The 23209-nt window shown below is 58.1% G+C and overlaps 9 protein-coding genes across 9 annotated transcripts; 2 read left to right on the forward strand and 7 right to left on the reverse strand.

Moving 5' to 3' along the window:
* Positions 1-46: 46 nt before the first annotated feature.
* On the forward strand, positions 47-3783 carry B0H64DRAFT_430502 (Frag1/DRAM/Sfk1 family-domain-containing protein). The gene is made up of 8 exons (XM_062805932.1): positions 47-419; positions 502-669; positions 741-1073; positions 1129-1255; positions 1377-1418; positions 1480-1564; positions 1614-1659; positions 1709-3783. Exons 1-8 carry the CDS (start codon positions 326-328, stop codon positions 3709-3711), a joined length of 2898 nt encoding a protein of 965 aa, XP_062663016.1. The 5' UTR covers positions 47-325; the 3' UTR covers positions 3712-3783.
* A 3-nt stretch (positions 3784-3786) lies between these two features.
* Positions 3787-5703, reverse strand: B0H64DRAFT_455501 (uncharacterized protein; the record flags this gene model as incomplete). Its single annotated transcript, XM_062807306.1, has 4 exons — positions 3787-4750; positions 4870-5200; positions 5238-5259; positions 5429-5703. The coding sequence occupies 4 exons, from the start codon at positions 5701-5703 to the stop codon at positions 4002-4004; spliced, it is 1377 nt and encodes a 458-aa protein (XP_062663017.1). The 3' UTR covers positions 3787-4001.
* Positions 5704-6254: 551 nt separating this feature from the next.
* B0H64DRAFT_388664 (kinase-like domain-containing protein) lies at positions 6255-8667 on the reverse strand. The gene is made up of 7 exons (XM_062803287.1): positions 8497-8667; positions 8021-8376; positions 7626-7954; positions 7354-7569; positions 7174-7292; positions 6972-7122; positions 6255-6910 (listed from the first exon to the last, which is right to left on the reverse strand). Exons 2-7 carry the CDS (start codon positions 8194-8196, stop codon positions 6705-6707), a joined length of 1197 nt encoding a protein of 398 aa, XP_062663018.1. The 5' UTR covers positions 8197-8376; positions 8497-8667; the 3' UTR covers positions 6255-6704.
* Positions 8668-9656: 989 nt separating this feature from the next.
* B0H64DRAFT_317439 (Glucanosyltransferase-domain-containing protein) lies at positions 9657-11559 on the reverse strand (the record flags this gene model as incomplete). The annotated part of the gene is made up of 4 exons (XM_062800332.1): positions 9657-10897; positions 10982-11105; positions 11160-11377; positions 11436-11559. 4 exons carry the CDS (start codon positions 11557-11559, stop codon positions 9657-9659), a joined length of 1707 nt encoding a protein of 568 aa, XP_062663019.1.
* Positions 11560-12674: 1115 nt separating this feature from the next.
* B0H64DRAFT_337524 (glycoside hydrolase superfamily) lies at positions 12675-14427 on the reverse strand. The gene is made up of 2 exons (XM_062801160.1): positions 13529-14427; positions 12675-13455 (listed from the first exon to the last, which is right to left on the reverse strand). The coding sequence occupies exons 1-2, from the start codon at positions 14147-14149 to the stop codon at positions 12790-12792; spliced, it is 1287 nt and encodes a 428-aa protein (XP_062663020.1). The 5' UTR covers positions 14150-14427; the 3' UTR covers positions 12675-12789.
* An 80-nt stretch (positions 14428-14507) lies between these two features.
* B0H64DRAFT_388674 (uncharacterized protein) lies at positions 14508-15082 on the reverse strand. Its single transcript, XM_062803288.1, has 2 exons — positions 15010-15082; positions 14508-14952 (listed from the first exon to the last, which is right to left on the reverse strand). The coding sequence occupies exon 2, from the start codon at positions 14797-14799 to the stop codon at positions 14611-14613; it is 189 nt and encodes a 62-aa protein (XP_062663021.1). The 5' UTR covers positions 14800-14952; positions 15010-15082; the 3' UTR covers positions 14508-14610.
* A 154-nt stretch (positions 15083-15236) lies between these two features.
* B0H64DRAFT_101341 (cytochrome P450-like protein) lies at positions 15237-17166 on the reverse strand. Its single transcript, XM_062797657.1, has 2 exons — positions 16333-17166; positions 15237-16266 (listed from the first exon to the last, which is right to left on the reverse strand). Exons 1-2 carry the CDS (start codon positions 17002-17004, stop codon positions 15355-15357), a joined length of 1584 nt encoding a protein of 527 aa, XP_062663022.1. The 5' UTR covers positions 17005-17166; the 3' UTR covers positions 15237-15354.
* Positions 17167-18036: 870 nt separating this feature from the next.
* Positions 18037-20613, forward strand: B0H64DRAFT_388677 (uncharacterized protein). The gene is made up of 4 exons (XM_062803289.1): positions 18037-18205; positions 18422-18547; positions 18604-18806; positions 18859-20613. The coding sequence occupies exons 1-4, from the start codon at positions 18160-18162 to the stop codon at positions 20230-20232; spliced, it is 1749 nt and encodes a 582-aa protein (XP_062663023.1). The 5' UTR covers positions 18037-18159; the 3' UTR covers positions 20233-20613.
* Positions 20600-22941, reverse strand: B0H64DRAFT_355669 (uncharacterized protein; the record flags this gene model as incomplete). Its single annotated transcript, XM_062801563.1, has 1 exon — positions 20600-22941. Exon 1 carries the CDS (start codon positions 22682-22684, stop codon positions 20600-20602), a length of 2085 nt encoding a protein of 694 aa, XP_062663024.1. The 5' UTR covers positions 22685-22941.
* Between the last annotated feature and the right edge of the window lie 268 nt (positions 22942-23209).

Raw genomic sequence — 23209 nt, forward strand, 5'->3', positions numbered from 1 at the left:
CCGTGCATGCCGAACTGATTTAGAGGTTCCGACATTCCTCTAAGATCATCCTTCTGCGCCGAGGCTTCCGCCAGCTTCGCGCTGTCTCAGTGGTCGAGCGAACGCCTTTTTCCTGACGCGCGCTCTCGGCGACGGTCTCGGCGAAGCTCTTGTTTTTTTTTTTTCACTTCTTCTCAAGGCCATCAAGAGTCGGAGCTCTTGGGGCTGTTTGGCATGTGCACGCGCGTGTGCACTTTGTAATTCGTTGCAACCATCAACACTAAATTAATTTTTGGGTCCAATTCCTCTTCCTCTCTCTACTGCGTACCTACCTGGCTCCGCAACCATGGCGGCCCCTCGTTACAAAGACAAGGACGCCGGCGTCGTGCTCTCCTTCGGCGGCCAGTGGGTGAGCTGGTCGCACACTGCCGTTGCCTATCGTGGGTAGCACGCATGGTCATGCCCGGGGCCTAACCAACACGGAGCGTCGACATGTTGATCGAGATGTTGACGCCGTTGCAGTTGCTTTCTTCAGCGCCCTCATCGTGGGCTCCGCACTACACTACCGCAAGATTGTCCAGAACGAGTGGTATGGCTACCCGGACGAGTGGTTCCCCTCCGTCTCAGCCACTATCGGTGACCGCTACCCCGAACGCTCCATCTTTATGATCTTTATCGCCATCACCTCCGGTACGCCCATCCCGGACCCCTGTTTGCCCTCCGCCGAGAGAGCATTGCTGACGACCAACCCACCACCACAGGGCCAAGATTTGCACTCGTCGGACTATGGTACTTGCTTACCGCGAAACCCGGCCGCACCCTCCCGAAAGCGATCGCTATCTCCGGTGTCGTCCGCACTTTGACATGTGGTGGGTGGACATACATTACGTCGACGGACGACCATGACTGGCACGACATCTTGATGATTGCGTACATCGTGTTCACGATTCCCTGGACCACCGGGTGCATTGCCCTGAGCCCAGCAAACGCCAAGGCTATCAAGTATAGGAAGTACTTGGCCGGCGGCTTCTTCGGTACCCTCGTGCCGTTGGTTTACTTCTTCATCCAGCACAAGGTCCATCGTGTGGCAGGGGGTAAGTGGGACATCGACCACGACAAGCGGGGTTTCAATGCTGACGTCAAGGCCAGCTTACACGATTTACGCCTTTTTCGAATGGAGCTTGATTCTCCTCGACGTTGCCTTCGACGCAGTGACTGCGCTGGACTTTGACACATTCGAGGTGGTTATCAGGGACGTCAAGGGCGCGAGCAAGGGGTACGTGCAATGGCTTCCGCGGTAGCCCCAGCTCCGCGCATTTGCGGGCTGGGGCTTGTACATACAACGACGCAACGTTGAATGACATTATGAAACCATGTTCTAAAACCGGGTTCATTAGTGCCAACAAGTCCTCCGTGCCTGCTGCCGTGCTTGAGAAGGAGTAAGTGGCCTCGATTCCGTCGCACCATCAGATTTTGGCGGGTAACTAATAGCTTGGATAGGAAGGAGAAGGCCGCCGCAGTGGTCTTCTCAGAGGGTTTCCGCTCGGGCGAGGCTCTTGACATCGCCGCCGATGTTTACCACGGGGTATGTGCTTCTACGAGTGAAACGGAAAACGCATCCTAACGTTTATCAGTTCGTCTTCTGGTCTATCCTAACCAGCTTGGGCGTCGTCGTCTGGTGTAAGTGCGGCTTCCCCGTCTGCGTTGACCTAGCCTAACCTTTAACCAGACTTTCCTCTTTGGCACATGGGTATCTCCGGCTTCGAGGCCCTCATCATGACCACGGTGGCCCCAGCGCTGCTCGCCATCAGGCCATTCCGTTCCCTTGTCGTCACAAACCAACGCATTGTCCACCTTCTCTCGCTCGCCGGTCTGGTAGCCTATCTGATCGAGGATCCTACCTTCCGGCTTTTTGCCGTCGGCCTCGGCGTCTCGATGACTTGCCTTGGATGGGCGGCCACCCTGTACTCGGACTCTGTGCAGCCCGCAAGACTGGAGATGCGCGTTCTCGCGTGGGTTATCGGTCTACTCATGTCGTCTGTCGCCAAGTTTGCTTGGTACACCAACAACCCCATTTGGCCCATCATGCACGCTGCCAACGGGGGCTGGAATGGTACGGGCTTGGTCCTTGCCATCCTCGCGGTTCTGCGGTTTACCCGCCGCGCCCCCCTGCAAGGCGGAAACCCGGTTGAAGCCAAGGGCGGGTCGGCATTGCTCTCCGCCTTTGGTATTGGCGGCTTGTTCTTCGGCCTGCACTCGCTCCTATCCGATACCAGCACGATGATCTTGTGGGTCTGGGACGGGTACCCGATCAGGGGCCCTGTTTCCAACGTCCACGCATGGTACACCATTGCCGCCATGACTGTCGGCGTTTTCGCGGGCTTCTCGAGGCCGGCGCTCGTCACGACATGGACTGCTTACGGCGTGGGTTCATTGGGTGCCGCGATCCTTACCCTCAACCACCAGTGGTTTGGTTACTACGGGGCTCTCACACTCGCTGCTTACCTCATGGCGATCTCTGTCCCCTTGATCAGCAGCGCTTCCAAGAAGAGCCCCGCCGTCACCTTCGGTCTAGGCTTCCTAATCTACAACTTTGTGGTTCTCTTCCATGTCTGGGTTGTCGCCTACGCTTTCGTACCCGGCGGGCCCCTCGTCCGTGAACGTACGGATTGGGTCATGTTGACCATGATGCTTCTAATTGGCGCCGGCGTCTTTGACCTCATCTCGCAGCAAGCCAAATCCGCCCATAAGCACGCGGCTCCTCGTCGCACCACCAACACCAACCACCGCAAGTACCACCTTGGCGCGCTCGGCGTCCTCAACGTCCTCTTCCTCTGCGCCAGCTTCCTTCGCTTCCCCACCAACGACTACAAGCCATACCACGCAGAGGACCGGGTCCTGACAGCCGGAATTTGGACCATCCACTTCTCGCTCGACAACGACATGTGGTCGTCCGAGTACCGCATGCGCGACCTCATCAAGGAGCTGGAAGTCGACGTGGTCGGCCTGCTCGAGTCCGACCTGCAGCGCATCATTATGGGCAACCGTGACACGACGCAGTTCCTCGCCGAAGACCTCGGCATGTACGTCGACTACGGCCCGGGGCCCAACAAGCACACGTGGGGCGCCGCTCTCCTCTCCAAGTTCCCCATTCTCAACTCGACCCACCACCTCCTCCCCAGCCCCGTCGGCGAGCTGGCCCCGGCCATCCACGCCACGCTAGACGTCTACGGCACCGCCGTCGATGTCTTCGTCTTCCACTCTGGCCAGGAAGAGGACCCAGAAGATCGCCGTCTGCAGTCGGAGTACCTCGCCAAGCTGATGGGTTCATCACCGCGCCCGAGCATCCTGCTCTCCTACCTGGTCACGAACCCGCTCGAGGGCAACTACAACACGTACGTGTCCGACGTCAGCGGCATGCACGACGTCGACCCCACCGACGACGACCGCTGGTGCGAGTACATCCTGTTCAAGGGCTTGCGGCGCACGGGGTACGCCCGCGTCAGCAGGAGCACCATCACCGACACGGAGCTGCAGGCCGCCAAGTTCGTCGTGCCCGCCTCCGACTCGGACAGCGTGTCGACCTGGACCGCGCCCAAGACGCTACGCAACCGCCGCATCCCCGAGGACGAGGTGTCCGAGGGGCTGCGCTTCCCCGCCATGTTCCGGGGTGAGGGTGTCCGCGGACACCACTACCATGTGTTCGATGAGCCGAGGTATTATAATTTTTAAAGAGGAGGGGAGTGGTGATGAAGGTGATGTCGGGTAAGGTGGGAAGGGCGGTTGTTGTCTCTGGTAAGGGGTAACGGTCGGGGGAGTAAGGGGGGTGGAGTTTGCTTTGGTTAATGTAATATCGGAGGTTGGTTTAAACGGTGCAAAGATACGAATGTAGGAACCAGGACAGTATAATGATGTCTCATGTCCAGACCCTCCGATGAGGTTTAACACCCAAGACATCGTGGTGAGAAGAGGGGAAAGAGGAAACGACATCAACAGCGTCACTAAACTTCAACATCTCTAGCTCAATCAACCCTCACAACCAGTTTCCCGCCACTAATCTCCCCCCTCCTCATCCGATCCAAACCCTGGTTCACACTGCCCAGCCCCCGCTGGACGTCAATAATATTCGGCGGCGTCACAAGCCCCTCCTGCAGCAGCCTCTCCAACCACTCGACCAGCGCCTGACCCACAGCCGGCACCTCATGGAACAACTTGATGGGCACGGTATGATACACCACGCCGTCAGGCGCAGGTTGCTTGGGCAGCCCCGTCAAGCCGATCAGATGCGCCGAGAAGCTCACCGGCTCGGCGGCAGCAGAATCCTCAGCTTCGCGAGCTGCAGCCGGCAGTGCACCCTCCTCCTCCGACAACAACACCAACCCCTTCCCCTTCTCCGCCCCCTCCACCACACCCACCACACCCACACCCACCACCCCCTCCCCCTCTTTTCCCACCCCACCCCCCGGCCGCCGCAGCGCTTCCAACAACCACCCCGCCGACTCCCTTCCCCTAGTATCCGCCGCGAACCGCAGCTTCCCGTTCCCGTTCCCGTTCCCGTTCCCGTTCCCGTTCCCGTTCCCGTTCCCGTTCACGTTCGCCCGGATGATGGCCACCGCGCGCGCCGGGTCGTGGCTGTCCACCAGCAGGTCGGGCCGCACCGTCCGGTGGCTGGACAGCCACAGGCCGTGCTTGGCCTTGTCGGCGACGGCGATGGTGCGCAGGCCGGCGAGGCGCGCGAGTTGGAGGGTGAGGTTCGCGGAGGTGGATGAGCCTGTTTTTGGTTTGTATAATAGGGAGTGGTTAGTGAGTTGGTCTGGGTTGGGGGGTTGTGTTGGGGATGGGGTTGGGGGTTGTGAAAGGGGGTTGGGACGGGGGGGGGGAGGTGCGTACCGCCCCAGATGGCGAGCCAGTCGCCTGGTTGGGCGCGTTCGTGGGTTGGGATGCTGGTGAGGCATTCCTTTTGGATGTCGGGGGCGATGGTGTCGGGGGGGAGCTGGCGGAGGAGGGTGTGCAGGTCGGGGCCGTTGAGGACGGAGGTGAAGTCCAGGCCGATGCACAACCCGAGGGAGATGGCGGCGACGACGAAGGCTACTCCGAGGGAGGCGCCCTCTTCGGGGGAAAGGGCGGGTGGGAGGCGGACGGTGTTGTAGTCGGGTGCTACGACGTACTGTTGGTAGGCCGCTTTACGGATGTCTCGGTAGTCTGTTGATATGACGATAACCTAGAGCGTTGGTAAGCAGGGGGGAGCAGGGGGTTACATGATGCACGTCTTTGCCTACCCTGTCCCCTACTTTGTGTCGGGTAGACTGCCCCAGCTTCGTTACGCTACCGGCCAACTCCCGGCCAGATATGTAGGGCACTTCTGGGATGCCAAAGTTAAAGTCACTTCTTGCCGTGTCAGAAAGAAGGGATTAATCTCAAGGGAACCTGAAAAAGACAATGTACTCACGGCGCCTTCCAATCCATGGGATTCAGGCCGATCGCCTGTGTCCGGACAAGTACCTCTCGATCATCCCGGAAGAGAGGAACCGGATGGTTCTCGGTCAACTCATACGGTTGACGTGCTCCGTGTAACAGGAGAACAGTCTGGGTCTCTGGTGTCACGGGGGCAGTGTCCGATGTTTGGTCGTCAAGAACCAGCGTTGGCTCGTCGAGTTTCTGGCTCGAGGCCTTCCCTCGAAACCCATGTAAGGACACACGCCGAAGAAAGGATGTACCAACCATGGTGTTAACTTCAAGTTGCAAGTGAATAATATCCCAACCAGCCGCAAATTCTTCGACAACCGGCCCAAGATAAACCACAAAGGCAACAGGTGGCAACCATCTCTCTAACCCCTTTCAACCCACCTTAGCTCCTCTCGATAACCCACTTCTGCTGAGACACAAAACGCCGCTCATATTGCGCCATCATCATTCATTCAACCCATTGGTCTTGCCTTGACCTGCAGCCGCAGCTCTCGACGGCGCCCCAACTCTTGGGAACCCCCACGCAGGTTTCGAGATGTCATCGACGCCGATGGCCGGGATGCAAGTCCTTGGTTTTCCCCTCCAGAAGAGAGCTGCTCCGCAGGCGGCGAATCATTGTCGAAGATCACGATGCGGGTTAATTTGGGTTAGCCGAGCGGGTGTGCCCAGGGGATGGTGGACATCATATGCTCCGTTGATCACGCCATCGTCTAGTACTGGGCAATGGTGAGAGCATTGATGAAGACTCCGGCTGCCTTTTGAGCCTACGCATTGAAAATGATAAATTTATTCTCCATACTTGAAATTGTAACTAATGGTTGCGTAGCAATAAAATGTTCTTCGGGGGAGCTGTGTGCTCTGCTGAACGATTTGGGCATTACCTCTCCTAATTACAGCCTCCAGAGAACCTTCATTCTGCCCTGCTCCCCATAACCCCTCCTTTCTTAAGATCTCTCGAATATTATACGATGAAGAGACTTGGATATTGGCACCTCAAGGAGGTGAAATGATATCCCGTGAAAGAATGCGGTGGTCAACTCCCCCTTGGTAATTAATAGTCTGTTCAATATGGCTGAGAGCTTCTCTATCAAGCCCCCTTTTCGACCCCGGGATCTAAATTAGGGTGGTTCGAGGAGAAGGACCACGACCTAAATCCTTCTCGTTGTATTCCTTCATACTTGAAAACTGCTGAGCAGGTACACCTCAAAGCTTGCAGCCTCCAACCCGCGACGGATGGTTGGCACCGAACCTGGAGCACGTCAGACCCCCAAGGTCCATGAGGTATCGCCAGCTAACTCTGCAGCCGTAGCCCGTTGCCGTGCATCAACGACCAGCATCTTCCTGAGGTACCTCCCTAACCTTTCGAGGTCTTCCCTGGTAAGCTGTAGTGTCTCGCTCTGGTAACCGTCGAAGTAATCCCTCTGTATTTGCTCTTCGAGGGGGAGAAAATCATCGGTCGGGTTTTCTTTGACAGGGTTAACTAACGTAAAGCACATCCCACGTCACAAGGGCGTTGGGGAACAGACCATTGGGTTTCCCGTCAAGCACCCCATTCGCAAGCGCCTCGCGAACCCATTCTACGGGTACACTACCGAGAACCTGTTTGTGCTGTGGTATGAGTTCAGGGGGGTCGAAGGCCACCTCGAAAGGCGTACGGCCGAGAGTGAGCTCGTACAGCTGCGGCGAGGTCAGCAACATAGAAGTGGAAGTAGCTGCGGCTCTCCATACCGTGCATCCAAGGTTCCAGATGTCGACCGCCGGTGTTAGTGGACGCTTAAAGACCAACTCCGGGGGATATAGCGAGAAGGGTGTGTATATCATTGTCGGCGTGCTCGAGGTAAAGAAAGCTATAACAGGTCCCGTGGTCAGTGGCTAAAAGCGAATGGTGGCCGACGGCGAAATACGCACCTGAGCCAAAGTCCACCAGCCGGACGTCGCCACCTTCGAGATCTAACTCGCTTATATCGTACTCCAACGGCTCGACGAGATACTCGGGCACCCCTTTCTCGAGGGGAGACCCGTCCTTCTTGGACACCTTTCCTATCTGGGTAGAGGCGGAAGCACGCAATGACCCTGTCCCGGGCCGTGGCGGCAGGGGCAAGAGAATGTTGCCCATATGGATGTCTAGGGCGGATCGGGTTAGACGGTGACATTGACTTCACGCAGTGAGCTGTCCTCACCTCCATGTGCCACGCCACAGCTGTGGAGGTAAGCCACGGCCTCGACGATTCGGGCAGCGACGCGACGGGCAAGATCTGCCTTGATGCGGTAGATTCGCGATTTCTTTGTGATCCAAGAAAGGCTAGGTCCTAGTAGCTCCAGTACCACACAGAGATGCCGTCCGTTTGGGCCGTCGTGAAAGAATGAGTCGAGAATCTGGGGGACACAGCTGCGACTCGGATGGGAATGAAGGTCGCTGGCTTGGACGTGCCTCAACATTCTCAGTTCGTGACTCTGTGTTTCCAACCCGTTGGCCACGACAATCTTGATGGACACATGACGCTGAGTGCTAGAGTCAAGAATTAGAAAGAGGCTTGACTGAGTCAAAATGAGCAAAGTGGGAATGAAAACTCACAGGTGGTCTTTGGCCAGCCAAACGGTCGAAAAGGCGCCGAAACCAAGTTTGTTTAGAACCTCATATCTTCCATCTTTGAGGTGATCATGGAGATGAACGGGATGATAGCCCCCGGCGCAGTATTGCCTGATGTCCTCCGCTGGTACACCGATGTTGTACTCGCTTGGATCAAGCATTGCGAGGATGGGAACGGTGACAAGGGCGCCTTCAGAGGTTGGTACGCAATAATCTTCTTTGGCCTCAAGATTCTTTGTCTTCACAACTGTTTGATGCAAACCCCTTCAACCTTTTATTTTTCGATGATGGCTCCGAGTACCTGGGGGAGCCCATATATTGATTGGTCGGCGTCGATCTCTCTAAACAAGTTTCACTTTCCTTAGTTTCCTATGAGCGCTTATGCTATTGTTATAGTTGGTCCACGTAGGTAGCCTCCACTGCTCAGCCAGCCACCATAAACCGGCCCTTGTGATGCTTACACCGTATGTCCTTCCTTGACAGTCTCACAGTGTTGTGTAAATGCTGCGGGCCGAGTTGTGCAGCCTTAATCGGCCCGAGTGTCAGATTCGTGTGACCGGGACCTCCGGGGTTGGTGGGTGGCTCGCGCGGCAATGGCGAAATGAATGTGGGAGGAGATGGAAAAACAACTTGGAAGCCTTTGGAAATATAGCCACCTCCAAACAAACACTTTCCCTCGTTAGGCAGCTGGTTACTGGTTTGATACCAAGCACGCAGTGCCACGCACCTTCCCCTCGGGGAAGTTTGTCTTGGCACCCACTGTTAGTGGCTGCCGCAGCCGAAGAAGAAAGGGAGTCGAGACAACGTGTTCGTGGAAAAGCGACGGCCTCATCCACCCGTCTCCGACCACGCGATCGCGCGAGAGAAGGGCCGAGATTATCGCCAATACATCTAAGCTTGCCGGCCGGCCTTCCATATAGCCCTAGGAGGGCCGGCTACCGACTGAAAGCAGCCGCAAGCCGGCACACCAACAAAGCCACTAGGTATTTACCTCGGACGTTTTTTTTCTTTTTCTTTTTCTTTTTTAGATCAGCTACTTGTCGTCGTTTTCCGGTCGATATCGCCTATCTACCTCCCTCGAGAGAGCTACGAAGCTCCGGCGGGGAACCTTAGCTGGGTTAGGAAAGGGAGGAGGATATAGGAATCTAGGTAGTCGGCCGGTGATGGACGGTTATTTTGTTGGAATAGGGTCGGTCTTATTACCCAAAAAGGGAGTTTGGGAAGGATACCTAAGGATATGTCTTCGGGCATCTCGATTTGCTGTATAGGGTGTAGGGTGTACTTTGTATATAGGACCTAGCTCAGCACGTCCCTACACGCCAGGTACGCGTTTGGTGATGACCACGGTGTGGCGATCGCCCTGGGCGTTAAGCGAATACAACACCGACAACGATACCAAGCACGCGCTACGAGTTCCGTTTCGGAAAGGTCCTTTTGTGCCTTGTCGTATATCCTACTTGTATCATCTGCAGCAACCCCCCACAACTAGTGGTGGCAAAAGGGGTAGGGCAATACTCGTCTAGCATTCTTGACATGCGGAATCTTGAACAAGGTTTAACTTGATAGAAAGCACTTTTAATAAAACTAGCAGTCGTGCGAGATCCCCTTGGCTCCCCCGTTATCATACATACTTGCCACCTGGAGTCAGAGGTGAAACCCGCCATGTCCCTGTCTGCGCTCCGTCCCCCATCGATGGCATATGGTTACCATCAAGCTCATAGTGCGTTGTCCGTTGCCACGTCTTCTCCGGTACCTCGGTCACCGTTGGCGAGTCGTCCCTGCCGTCCTGCAGCGGGAATTTCCACACGGGGGCCGTGGACGCCGACGAGTGTAGGGAGCCGTCCATCTCGAGCGCTGCCATGTTCTGGGCCGGCAGCTCGACCTTGCCCGCGGGATACCAGTAGCTTCGCGGCCGCTTGAAGTGTTGGACGACCTGGATACCCTCCCCCTCGGGTGCTACCGCTCTCCTCCGCCGGCGAAGACAAACCAAGATAGCAGTCGCCACCACCAACACCCCGATCACAGCCCCAACCGTGATGCCCGCAATCGCCCCCGTCGACAACTCCCCCCCTCCCCCATCACCACCATCACCACCGCCAACCTGCCCCTGCCCCTGTCCAGCCCCACCCGTAGCCCTACCCCCCCCCTCCCCAGCCGTAACCGTCGTCTTGACCGTCACCGTCCCAATCTGCAACCCCTCAATACTCGGCAACGCCGCCGCGCCATCCACCAACCACCCGGCCGCCTCATCCAGCGTCGGACACGCCAACCCCGCCGCACCACTCCTCGAAGCAGCAGGCGTGTACTGCGCGGCCGGCGTGCCCGTCACGCTCGCCGCGGCCTTAAACACGCTCGACAGGCTCGTATAGGCCGGCAACAACTTCTCCGGCTCGCCCTTCCCCTCGGCCCCGTACCGCACCACCCCAAACTCGGTCGTCTCCTGCCGCGCCCACTCAAACACGCTCGCGCCGGAGAACACCTCGCGGAACGCGCCCGCCGTCAGCACCCTCGCCACATCACTGAAATTGCGCGCCGCCGCCGCCGGCAGGCAGCCCGTCTCGGACACCACCACCGGCACCGCCAGCGGCAGATCCCGCAAGTCATCACGCAGTGCCTCCCACGCGGTGGCAGTGCACGAGTCCGGCTCGAAGATGTTGAGGCCGAGCAGGTCGATGGAGGCGGCGTTGTCGGCGCTGGTGGCGGCGTTGTCGCAGGTGAGGTATTGTGCGGTCAGGAGGCGGAGGGCGGGCGCGTCGGCGGCCGAGTAGGCGAGCGGGATGGCGCGGTAGCCGCGCGCGGTGCGGAAGGCGCGCAGGTCGCGGGCGGCGGCTTTGAGGGCGGGGGCGATGCGCGTGGAGGTTGCTGGAGGGAGTTGTGTGTTAGGGGGGAGTTCTGGGGTTGGGGGGTTGGGGGGTTGTGGTCAAGGTGGCAGGGGAGGGGACGCACAGTTCTCGGTGATGGTCTCTTGGCCGATGCCGAAGGCGAGGGTGTTGTCGTAGCCGGCGAATGCGTCCAGCGCTTCGGACCACGCGGCGAAGAGCGAGAGGGTCCATTGGGGAGGCTCTTCTGTCTGTTGATCGGGTTAATATGGGGGGATAGGTCGCATGGGGGCCTTCCGGCGTACCGGACTAGAGACACGGGGAAAGTCGCCCAGCTGCAGCCAGATGTAGATGCCCTTGTCGGCAAAGGCTTTCATGCAAGCATCGTGGTCTTGCGTCGAGTCGACCGTGTAAACGTAAATTGTGTTGATGCCGGCCTTGTTCATCAACGCTGCGTCTATCTGGCATTGTTCGACATCCACGAGGGGGTCGAAGTCGCCATTGAGGGGAATGTAAGAAACACCTGAGAAGGGAACAGTGAGCGAGGTCCGTTATGAGCTACGCCGTGACGGGGTCGGCACCTTTGACAAAAAATTGGGTTCCGTCATCGTCATACAGCTTCGTGCCTTTCACGGAGATGGGCGACAGCGCCTCGACGAAGCTGTATGAGACTAACAGAAGACATGATAGAAGGAGAATGAACATGATGGGAGTGGCGCCCATGCAACCATGCTGGCCAAGAAAGAATTGAGACGGTCTGAGGAGGACCTCGTCGAGACGCGCCGCGGGTAGGGGCTCACGGCACTTGTGGTCGAGGCCCTTCGGATGTTGTTCCTGGGAAAGTCTCAAGTCTGACGACGGCAGGGACCAAGGCGGGGGGACAGGTCAAGGAAGCCGAAGCGCCCCGGGCACCTCGTGGGCAGAGAGATAAGCGGCAGACAGGGGTTCAAGCGCGGCGAGGTGGGTCGAATGAGATTGCTTGGTAGCCTGTTGCGAGTCTGGGCATGTGAAACGCATGGCGACGGCGTGCAGGACGACGCCGCTCAGGTCTTGCCGCAGTCGAACATTGTGTCCTCATCCGTTCTCATCTGTTCTCATGGTTTCATGACTTACTTCACTGGTGTCTTGTCCAGCCTCCTTTCGCTCTCCGAACTCCCATGACCCGAGATCGCCAGCCACAAGTTCGTTGGTGGCGGTCGGATAGCAAAAGAAGCATCACATCGACGAGGGCCAAGAGTGGCACTTGAGATTGGGGGCGAGGCCAGGAACAGGAGGGAGTGGATGAGCCACAAACCCACCGACTACGCCGCAAATCCCGCCAAGAGGGACCATCGAGATGCTTCTCGGCGCGCCAAGACCAAAAGTTCCATGAAGAGCTCCAGCCTGCCAGCAAAAGAGTCTTGTTGATGCGGGGAGAATGCCTCCCACGTGCCCCCCTAGGCCTTGTCCAACACAGAGTATCATGCTCCTAGGGGGAGGTCCACACTGCTTCATAGCAAAACATGGCCGGTTACGACTTAGTATTCGCAGTCACGACCTCTCCAGCATGATGGATCTCATATCAGCAAAACGGGAGCAAAAGTCGGACCCACCCCGATTCCTTGAACGGAAGGAGTTTCTAAAAATGGTCGTCGTTACTTCATACCCCTCCCCAGATGCCCTCTTGGGCGGGCAGGTTGTATGAGCGTTCTCAGGCGCTTCGCTTTCGATTTATGAGTTTGGGTTGTGAAAACAGCCTCTTGCATGACCTGTATTATGTGTTTTTTCTTTTGTGTTTTTCTTTTTTTCTCTTTCTTTTTTTCCGTATACTTCTCGTTTTCCGTCATGGCACCCAGTTTAGGGATTCTCACAAAGTTTCCCGGTTCGAGTGGAAAAATAACCAAACTGCTAGGATGCTCTGTTTCTACCTAGGTAAGTACCTCGCGGTTCTTTACCTCAACTCAAGGTATCCCTCACCATCCCCTTCAACGCCCCGTCCACATACCCCTGACTCCGCCATTCACTCCAGTCATGATTCAACAACCCCCAACTCTCGTCATAATCTTGAATCCCCGAGCGGACATAATAGCTCCCCGCCAGCACCCAAATCGTCCAACCAGCCTTGCGCGCGGGGAGGTACTGGGCCAGGCAGCTGGCATAGACACCACGCCAGGTGCGGTCGTCCATCTGGAAGCCGAACTCGGTCATCATGACGGGGAACACGTTGGCCACGCCGCTGCCGCCGGGCTGCAGCGCCTGGAAGCCGTTGCGGTCCAGGTTGCCCTGCAGCGTGCCGCAGCTGCCGATCCCCGTCTCATAGTTGTGCAGCTCCAGCACCAGCTTGTCGTCGCCGTACCCGGCGAAGTCGGCGCGGTTGAACCGCCCGTTGCCCGGTGTTAGTGCCGTCCCCTGCACGACGGGGGTCAGGTAGGTGTCGAAGTTTAGGCCCGACAGGAAGATCAGCAGGTCGGGGTGGGCCGCGTGCACCGCGTCTGCTCCCCGCCGCATGAAGCCGTACCAGGCTTGCCAGTTGTAGGATGACCGGCTGAGCGAGGGGTTGTTGGTCGGGTCGCGCGGCTCGTTGCGCAGGCCGAGGGACATCAGTGCCGGCCAGGCTTTGCCCTGATGCGATCAGTCAGCCAGTGCCGTGTATGTGGATGGCAACAAGGGAAAAGGGATAGTGTGAAACACGTACGTGCTCCGCCATGTAGGACAGCCCGCGCACCCAGTTGGAAGTCGAAAAGTAGGTGTCGCCCCACCAGCTGTTGCCGTCGGTGCTGGAGCAGCACCACATGCCCTTGGAGATGTGGTTGTCGAGGTGGATGTAGAGCTGCTGCTTGTTAAGCTCCTCGGCGACGGCGTCAAACACTTGTAGCCGCGTCGTCGAGGCGCTGAACTGGGGGTTTTTGGCCAGCACCTGGTTGAGAACCCGCGTGCCGTTGGACTGTCCCAGGGCCTGCACGAAGGCGTTCTCGATTGTGATGTCCTCGCCCCCGTTGGCGTAGATCTCGTCGACCATCTGGATGGCGAAGGTTAGGCGCACCGTGTTCATACCAAGGCTTTTGACTCTCTGCACGATGGCTTCAATGGATTGGTACTGGAGGCCTTCGGGGATCATGACGTCGGCGTGCCCGGGCCAATTGGTGCCTGCGTAGGTCAGGTTCTGACCGGAGGCATCGTGGATCCAGCGGCCCGAGGTGACAAAAGGGCCGTTGGGCCATGTTGCGCGCTTGGACATGCCATCTTGCGTGGACTGCAAACTTGGAGCAGCAGTGCCAATGCTGGCCAGCGCCAGGAGTGCTAAACTTGGCTTCATATTGTTTAGAACAGCGAGGTGATTCCCGCCCTCGAGGTGAAACAGGGCTGTACTGAGCCATCCAGGGCGATGGGCTGAGCAGGCCACAGGCTTTATAGGGTTCCTTCAAACTGAGGGGAAAGGCGGAGAGCGGCTTTCAATCTGGGAGGTCTCATTGGCATGTTAGAGGTAATAGATTAAGTCGAGGGTTGGGCAACCCAATGTGGCTAATTATACCGGCCGGTATTTCGGTAGATGGAATGCCGAGAGTGACATAACTGTGATGCATCGTTACTGGCCGTATGGTATGCGAAGGAACGGGCGTGAGGAGTAAGTGGTAAATGGGGGCCGGGTTCTAAGTAAACTCCAATCTTAGAGTGTTCCGTCCCACCTTTGTCATCTCACTCGTCCAGCTCAGAATGTACCGCACCATCCTCTTCCCCGTAACCCTCGTCATCTTCATCACTTCCCGCTTCTCTTCCTTACCTTTGGGGGTCCATCCACGTCTCGTTTATCCACGATACGGCGGCACCATTTTCAGCTCTCTTTTCTGGCTCATACTGTAAAAAACCCGGGATGACAGGCTTAAGACACTCGAACGCTTCGTAGTCATGGGCCGTATGCTCGTCCTCCTCGTACTCGTTTTCTTCGTCATTCTCGCACGCCGACATGATGGCGCGACGGCGGGGCTCGAACGTTTTAGTGACGTGATCGGGTGGAATGAGGGATGCTAGACGGGCCTGTGTTAGTCATTCTGTCGGGTAGGAGTACTACTACCGCACTTTTATGACCGGCGCTCCCGTCCAAGTGCGCCGCCCGTCACCGCAAGAAGCCCAACAACAACAACAACAAGAACAAAAAGCCCGGCGAAGAGGGTGGGCCTTCTTTTGCCAAACTGGTTTGGTGCCATGGAGCTTGATGCTGTGATAATCGATCGTGATTCCGAACTAACCATGAGTAGGAGAACCACTGCTGACCTACAAGGGGCATGGCAGCGAGGCCGAGCCCCTGACCTACACTAACCCTCCCTTCTCAGTTCCAAAGACCGCGCTGGCTGTTTGAACAAGGCCAAGTCGAAATGCAACAAAACTCCTGGCTTTTCCGCTAACAGAACGCGGTATGTACACTCATCGCAAAGTCAATACCCCAAAGTTGCGACTCCACCCCGATTCCCATCAGTCTCTTTCCCTCAACCTACACACTCACACACCCCACACGCCCCGAATTCACAACTCCCTCCGCCTAAACTCCACCATCGGCCCATCCTTCAAACTCGTAAACGTATCCATCAACTGGAACTCACCCACCTTCTCACGCCCCCACTCCGCACCGGGGCGCCCCCCCTCACCTGGGTCAGCCACACCACCGGCACGGCGCAAGTCATACATAAACAGCACACGCGCGAGCGTGATGCTCATCTCGAGGTACGCCAAACCCTTACCGATACAGCCGCGAGGGCCGACCGAGAAGGGGCAGAACGCGCTCTGCGCCAGCGCGACGCGCGCGGCGTCCTCGGCGCCGCCGTCCTCCTTGTCGGTGGCGAGCCAGCGCTCGGGCTGGTAGGCGAACGGCTGCGGGTAGTAGGCCGGGTTGTGGTGGATGGTGTAGTGCGGGGTGCCGACGATGGTGCCCTGGGGCAGGCGCTCGCCGTCGACGGTGAAGCCGCCGGGGAGGACCTCGCGCGGGAGGAGGCCGCCGACGGAGGGGGAGAGCCGCATGGCCTCGTCGACGCAGGCGCGCAGGTAGGTGCAGGCGTTGAGGCGGGGGCCTTGGTGGACGTCCTCGAGAGTGGTGAAGGCGGCGCGTACCTCGGCGGTGGCGCGCGCGAGGGCGGCTGGGTGCCGGACTAGGTAGAAGAGGGTTGCGGCCATGGCGGTGGAGGTCGTGTCTGAGCCGGCGATGATGAGGAGGTTGGACTCGCCCCAGAGTTCGGGTGTGCTGAACCCCTGGCCGGTTTCGGGGTCGCGCGCCTTGAGCAGGTGGTAGAAGAAGTCGCGCCGGTCGGTCTCGTCACCGAGAGCGGTGCGCTCCGTGAGCTGCTGGCGGCTGTAGGCCATGTACTTGGCGCGGCCGGCTGCGATCTTGTGGAAGAGGACCTTGTCGAGGCTGAGCTTGTTGATGATGGGCATGGTGCCGCACTGGAAGGTGTTTGTTAGTCACTATTCGAGTTTTAACTACCCTCCTTCTTCTTGATGGGTGCTCACCAGAAGATGCCGCTGCGCCGCGATGCCGACCAGGTCGACGGCGTATCGGTTGTCCGGGCGGTCGAGCATGTGGAAAGCCTTTCCGAAGCATAGATCACCCAGGATGTCCATGGCGAGCCAGTTACACCAGTCCGACATGTTCTTGGGCGAGCTCCACCCCTTGTTCTCGTGGATGGCGCGCCCATAGTCGCCTACGCCCTCGCAGAAGGTCCGGATGTTGGCCAAGATGTACCGCTCGACTTCCTTGATGGCACCGTCGGAGAAGGCGTGTGAGAGAACGCGGCGCTTGCGAGCGTGCAGGTCCTTATCCCGGGCGTTGTGAGTGTTGGGGGCCGGGTGCACGAAGGCGTCGTAGAACTCGGCCTTGCGCACGTTGGCGCGGAAGCCGTAGATCTCCTTAAGAGCCGTGTTGGAGTTGACTGAGAGTGAGTTCGGCCCGAAGCGCACAAACTTGCCGTATCGTTCGTGCATGCGCCAAAACTCCAAGTGGCGGTCACCCCTCCAAGCGTAGTAGAGCATATATGCATCGGTGAGTTTGGCCAGGAGGGGGCCTGGGTATTTTGCCAGAGGGTGGAAAAAGAGGCGGTAGACGGCGAGACATGTTGTGTAGAGGACGCCTAAAGCAACTAATAACCCTAGCCAAACCTGTAGGTGTTCTGCGTTGAAGGCCATGGTGAAATTGGCTGACTACCAAGAGTCGAAAATGACGATGCAACTTATTTCTTTTGGTCGATGTTGGGGAAGGAGGAGAGCATTTTAAGAAGCTGGAACCTACTCTGTGTACGGTAAGGATTAGGTACGCAATACGGCGAGGACCCGGGAATTCAGGTAAAACGGCATGAGCCAGAGCCCGTGATGCACCATGCCAAAGCCAACATCGTAATTGTTATTGGGCAATTGCCTTGGTCTCGAGACCTCCTGCCCCTTCTTCGGTGCACTTCGTGTAAAACAGCTCGGCTTTCCGCGGCACAAACCTCAGACCGCAGCTCTTATCGGCTTATCGCTGGCCGGGCAGCCCGCCACATGATGTCGAGGTTTGCCATTTCGGGTCTTGCAGCCATGCTTCGGGATTACTCAGACCTTGTTCTCCAATCGATGACAATACAGAGTGCTCCATTGGAAAAGCAATTGTGCGGAAAGGGCGGAAACGGGTGCGGCTCGGTGACAAGCGGCTCTGGGCGGGATGCAAGGTTTTGATCTCACTCAACCCCATAAAAGGGAGGGGCAGATGGAACCCCGGATGCAAAAAGCTGGAGTCGGCCACTGGTAACACCAGGGTGAGAAAGGCCTTGGCTCGGAGGGCTCGCTTGGGTGGTTGGAGGAAGATGCCGAACCTGCGATGGACCCCGGGCCGAAAGAACAACTCACTCGAGAAGAAAGAAGTCGGTAGGGTCAAAGTTTTGGACATTGGCTCGGATAGTCAACGATTTTCGCTGATCTGGGTTATATCTGCATATTGTAGGAATGTATAGGGAATACGAATACAACACATCCCCCAGGACGAGACATGATGGACGTCAGACTGCAGGTGAAGGTCGCATGGGCAGGTTCGGCATGCCGCGGCGTTCATTCTTCGGTTTGTGCTCGGGTGCGGCAAGTGGGTCCCACAAGCCACATTGCGATCCCACCAGCCACAGTGCCCCTTGCGTCGATCGCTTGGCTCCCATTTATGGCGAGAGCTGTGGCTCTGCTGCAAGGCTGGGAGCGAAAACGAAAGGCAACCTCACGCACGATTGCTGGACCATCGCGACCGGAACGAGACACACGCTGTGCATTGCATCTTTCTACAACCACACGATCACGAGTTACCAATTGAAACAAGCCAATATGACAGTCTGCAGGTTTTACCAGCAGGGCCACTGCCGTTTCGGAAGTACGAAGGTTGCCTTTCCTGTTCCTTTTCACCCCGACGACAGGTCACTGGAAATGCACGATCGATTGCCAATTGGATCGAGGATGGGATCCGATGCATCAATCACCGTCTGCCTATCAAACACCGCCATCACGGCTGTCACTATGCAGCTCCCCGACCGGGTCATGCCCAACGGAACGGAACACTGAGCTGACTGTTTCTCTCTCCAAACTCTAGATAATTGCAAATTCGAACACCCTCCCAAGGGAGGGCAACAACAACAACAGAACTACACAAACAACAACAACCGCTTTGGGCCCCTTTCCGGCCAGTCAAACCAAGGGATGAGCGGGCGAGGCTCAGGTACGAGTAACTACTATGGGTCTTCGCGTGCCTTGTTAACGAATGGTTATGTTCAGATTCTCCCCCGTACCCCGGCCTGACCGTCGACGCGATTGAACGAGACCTGAGAGCTGAGCTACCCGGATGGATCTTGTCGTGCTACGGCCCGGGGAGGGATGCGCCCGAGCAGCTCTGGGGTGGCTATCCCCGAGAACAAAGTTTCGAGGAGATACGCCTACACTTCTTGATGGGTGCCTTGACTGGGAACCCCCAGGGTGCCGTAGGTTGACCGCCGTTCGGAGTCACAACGGACAGCTGCTAACCCCTCCCAGCTCAATGATATCCAAACTCTGCACCAAAATGCCCAACAGCAGATTCAGCACACCCTCAGCAACGTCCCGATGGCGATACAGTACATCGCCGAGGCGGGGAAAAACCACCCAAACCGGATAGACGTGTGCAAGGGGGCGGAAGGAGGGGCCACCCCCGGCGCCGCATTTGCGGGTTCGACAAACACGTTCCAACAGCCAACCCCGCCTGCAAATCCGTTCGGAGCACCAGCTGCTGCACCGGCAACCACCGGCAGCCCTTTCGGGCAACCTGCCTCACTGGGCCAGAAGCCCAACCCGTTTGGGACCCCAGCGCCCGCTCCTGCCTTTGCTCAGCCTGCGCAGCCGGCAGCCTCTGGATTTGGACAACCGGCGCCATCAGCATTTGGGCAGCCGGCCTCGTTGGGTGGTTCGACTGCGTTTGGCGGTTCTGCCCAACCGACGGGCGCCTTTGGCCAGACCAGTACACTAGGAGCCAAGCCAAATCCGTTTGGAGGGTCGGCACAAACCGCTGGCCCGGCTTTCGGACAGTCAGGATTCGGACAGCCGGCAGCACTTGGGGCGAAGCCTAATCCCTTCGGAGCTCCAACAGGGGGAGGAGGCCCGTTTTCCTCGGCTCCACAACCAGCTCCCACGAACAGTCCCTTCGGGCAGCCAGCACAACAACCGCAGCAAACCCAAAGCGCGCCGTCCCCATTTGGTCAACCCGTGAATAGCCAACCTGCGGCCAACCCGTTCGGGCAACCGGCGGGACAGTCGGCGGGGCAGCCGGCACCCGCAAACCCATTCGGGCAACCGGCGGCCGCCCCGGCCAACCCTTTCGGCCAGCCTTCGCAGCAACAACAGCAGCAACAACAGCAGCCGCAGCAACAGCCGCCTCAGCCTGCCGCCAACCCGTTCGGAGCACGCGCCGCGACCACGGCCCCGGCCAACCCCTTCGGACAACCCGCTACCTCATCACCATTCAGCGCTCCAGCGGCCACCGCCACTACGGCTGCCCCCGTACCGGCCGGGCCTAGCGGCACGGGGCCATACGGTCCAGACGCCACACGCCAACACCCCGACATATCCACCTACGCTGCGCGAAACCCAGACAAGACGCTGCGCATGTTCAAGGGCAAGCCCGTGTTATACGAGACCCTGAAGCCCGGGACGAGGCCGGTGCCGGTGCTACGCAATTTCGACGGGAGCATGGTCCGCATCTGGATGCCCAACGGCGCGCCCGCGTACACGACGCAGACCGAGGCCGAGCCCGAGAAGTACCAGGACCCAACCGTCATGCAACAGTGGAAGGCCTTTGTGGAGACGGGCAGGTTTGCCGGCGGCGTTATGCCGGAGGTGCCGCCGAAGAGGGAGTTTTGTGCCTGGGACTTTTAGGAGGTCATTGTGTAATTTGTTGGAGAGTACATCGTAATGGGGGGGTGATGTTGGGTTTGACATTGAGCGCTTGTCGACTATTGAGCATTGTTACGGCGTTGGGAATTTTTGGGATGTTCTATGGTCTGGTTTTCACAGCACAGGCGGGATGGTATCTAGGGTTTAAATACTGACAGCTGCTGATCGCGAACGTTTCTACTGTCGGGCATGGTCATGGCGTTTGGAATTTTGGGGGATATCTCATGACCTGGCTCTCAGCGCGGGCAGGATGGTATATTGGTCTCAATACTGACAGCTGCTGATAGCAAATGTTTTTGTTTTTCTTCCTAATCACCAGCTGTTTTATGTTTCACCTTTCTCACACCCGTTACCCAGCAAACCCGCCCCTCGCCATCTTCCTCGCACGCTGGTCCCGCCGGTTATGGTTCGCCCGGCTTCCCTTATTCGCCTCCTTCCGCCGCCTCGCAACCTCCGAGTCCGGAGCCGGCGGCGGCGCACCACCACCCCTCCCTCCCCTCCCTCTGCCCATCCCGCGTCCCCTACCAGCACCACCACCACCTCTCCCCCTCCCACCAAAACCTGTCCCATCACTCCCCCCTTCCTCCCCCTCACCCTCCTCCCCAGCCCGCCACGCCGTGCTCCCCAGCTCCGTCTGCTCCCCACTCCACTCCCCATACCTCGCCATCAACCGCCTCTTCATCCCCGCATCCCTCCCCACCATCACCCCCCACCCCTCCACCGCCTCATCCGTCAGCCCCGTCTCCAGCCTCAACCTCGCCCGCTCCGCACTCCGCCGCGCCGCCGCATCCCGCCCAAACACACCCACCGCCGAACCACCACCACCACCACCACCCGCCGCCGCAGCCAACCACGCCTTGAACAGAACCCCCTCCACCGCCTCCGACAACCCCTCTTCAGCAGCAGCAGCAGCGGTAGTAGTATCCACCGTCCCCCCAACATCAGCCGCATCATACGTATCATCACGCTCGTCGTCGTCGGAGTCGAACGCGGCGAGCGCCGAGAGGATGGCAGATTTGCGGGTCGCCGTCGCGCCGTGGGCGAGGAGGGCGTCGGTCGTGCCGGGCCGCTTGCCGATGTGCATTTGTATGCGGTTAGTGGACGTGGGGAGGAGGGGGAAATCGTCTTCTGAGTCTTCGGGGTTGGGGTTTGGGGTGAGAGGGGGGGTGGGGCGGGGGAGGAGGGAGGTTCGGCGGGGTTGGGGGTGGTGGTGTGGGAGGGTGGTTGTGGTTGTTGTGGTTGTGGTTGAGGTTGGGAGGGTGAGTTCTTCGGCGCGGTTGGCGGTTTGGAGATGGGGTGGGAGCGAGTCGTCGAGGAGGTGGGAGATCACTTCTTCGGGGTTGGAGGAGTACTCGTCGAGCAGCTTGGCGACGAAGCCTGTGCCGAGGTCTGGGAAGAGGTCTTGCACCTGGGAAATCTGGCTCATGCGGTGGATGTGGATTTCTTGTTGGGCTTGGGCTTCGTCAAACTCGGCTAGGCCCTTGCCTTTGTCGACCTTGCGCCTGATGAGGCGCTTGGGCTTTGACATGCTGCCCCCGGGCTTCTTGAAGGTCGCCAGGTCGGTCAGCACCGACTTGGCCCTGTTGGAGGCGGTGGCTGTCTCCTCTAGCTTGCGCTGTAGCCGTTGGAGCAAGGGGGTGGATGTGACGAGCTCGGCAACAAGCGAGTCGTTGACGTTGAGGGGGCCGGCTTTGTGCGAGTCTGCCGCTGCCTTGAGAGAGTAAAGCTGGTCCGTCAGGGCTGACATCTTTTGCCCCTCTGCGAGACCGGTGAGGCACAGATACGTTGTTGCAATTAATGCTCGCCTCAACGGAGGGTTGGTGATTTTGTAGCAGCTGATGAGGGCGTCTACAAAGTCGCTGCCCGCAAGAAAGAACTCGGCGACGGAAGGAGATATGCGAATCAGGTCATTTACCCGCTCCAACCGCTCCTCGATGCCCTTGAGATCCCCTCCATCGAGGCCAGCATCAAGGTTTTTGATGAGAAACTTTTTGAGCGCGGCAAGAGAAGCGTCTAGATGTCCCTTTGCCGTTGCTGACAGGCTCTCGGATAGTGGCTCGACCTTCTTCTTGCCGTAAACATGGCTCAAGTCGGCGAGAAACTCCCACTGCGCCAGTCCACTTGGCGGCGACGATGACTGAAGGAGCCTGGTAGCGAGTCTGAAGCTGTCTTTCAGGAGCTTCTTTGCTGAAGAAGATGAACCGAGAGTGGTCACACCGCCCAGTGAAACTTCTCGAGTGAACGAAGTGAGGAAAGCCTGAAGGCTCTCATCTTTGACTGAGGTGGTGCCGAAATCCGAGTCGGAGAGTGAAAGATGGCTGTCGATAAGAGCTAGCCAAGCGTTGAGACAAGCGACCCACTCGCTAGGAGGGAGTTGATCCCGCCATGCTGATATGGGGAAGAGCGCAAATGCGGGGAGCCGGGATGAAGCCATGGTGTTGACAACCGTCAGGGGTAAGACCTGCAACTGGGGAAACCAATGATGGAATCGGGAAACAGGGAAGTTGGAGCTTGTGTAGAGGCCTGCAGGACTGTTTTTAGCAAGCCTGTGATGGCCAGAAAAATCACCCAAAAAAAGAGATGGTGATTCTGGCTGAAAGCAAAGAGTACCGCTGGTGAGAATAGAATCCTAAACGGAAACCGTGATTTATGGCCGTTGCTGCTCCTCAAGGAAGGCAATCTTCATGAATGTTGCCCCTCCAAAAGGTGACAAGCTCACCGAATGTGTCATTGGGTAAATGCAGGGACCAGGGATTGCACAAGCCACATTGCAGTTGACAAGCGATCAGGCGCCACAAGCATGTGGGGCGCAGCCATGCCCTCGCCAAGGCGGCACCCCACCACAACGGGAATCGCAAAAAATGTGGAAAATGGAAAAAAGTTCGCGATCGTGAATTCTCCGCCAGACAACTCAGCAACCGCTTCTTCGCCTTCATCACTTTGCCGAACCGGTATGTCG

Source organism: Chaetomium fimeti, assembly GCF_033439085.1.
Source record: "Chaetomium fimeti strain CBS 168.71 chromosome Unknown B0H64scaffold_2, whole genome shotgun sequence".
In the NCBI taxonomy this organism is placed as follows: domain Eukaryota; kingdom Fungi; phylum Ascomycota; class Sordariomycetes; order Sordariales; family Chaetomiaceae; genus Chaetomium; species Chaetomium fimeti.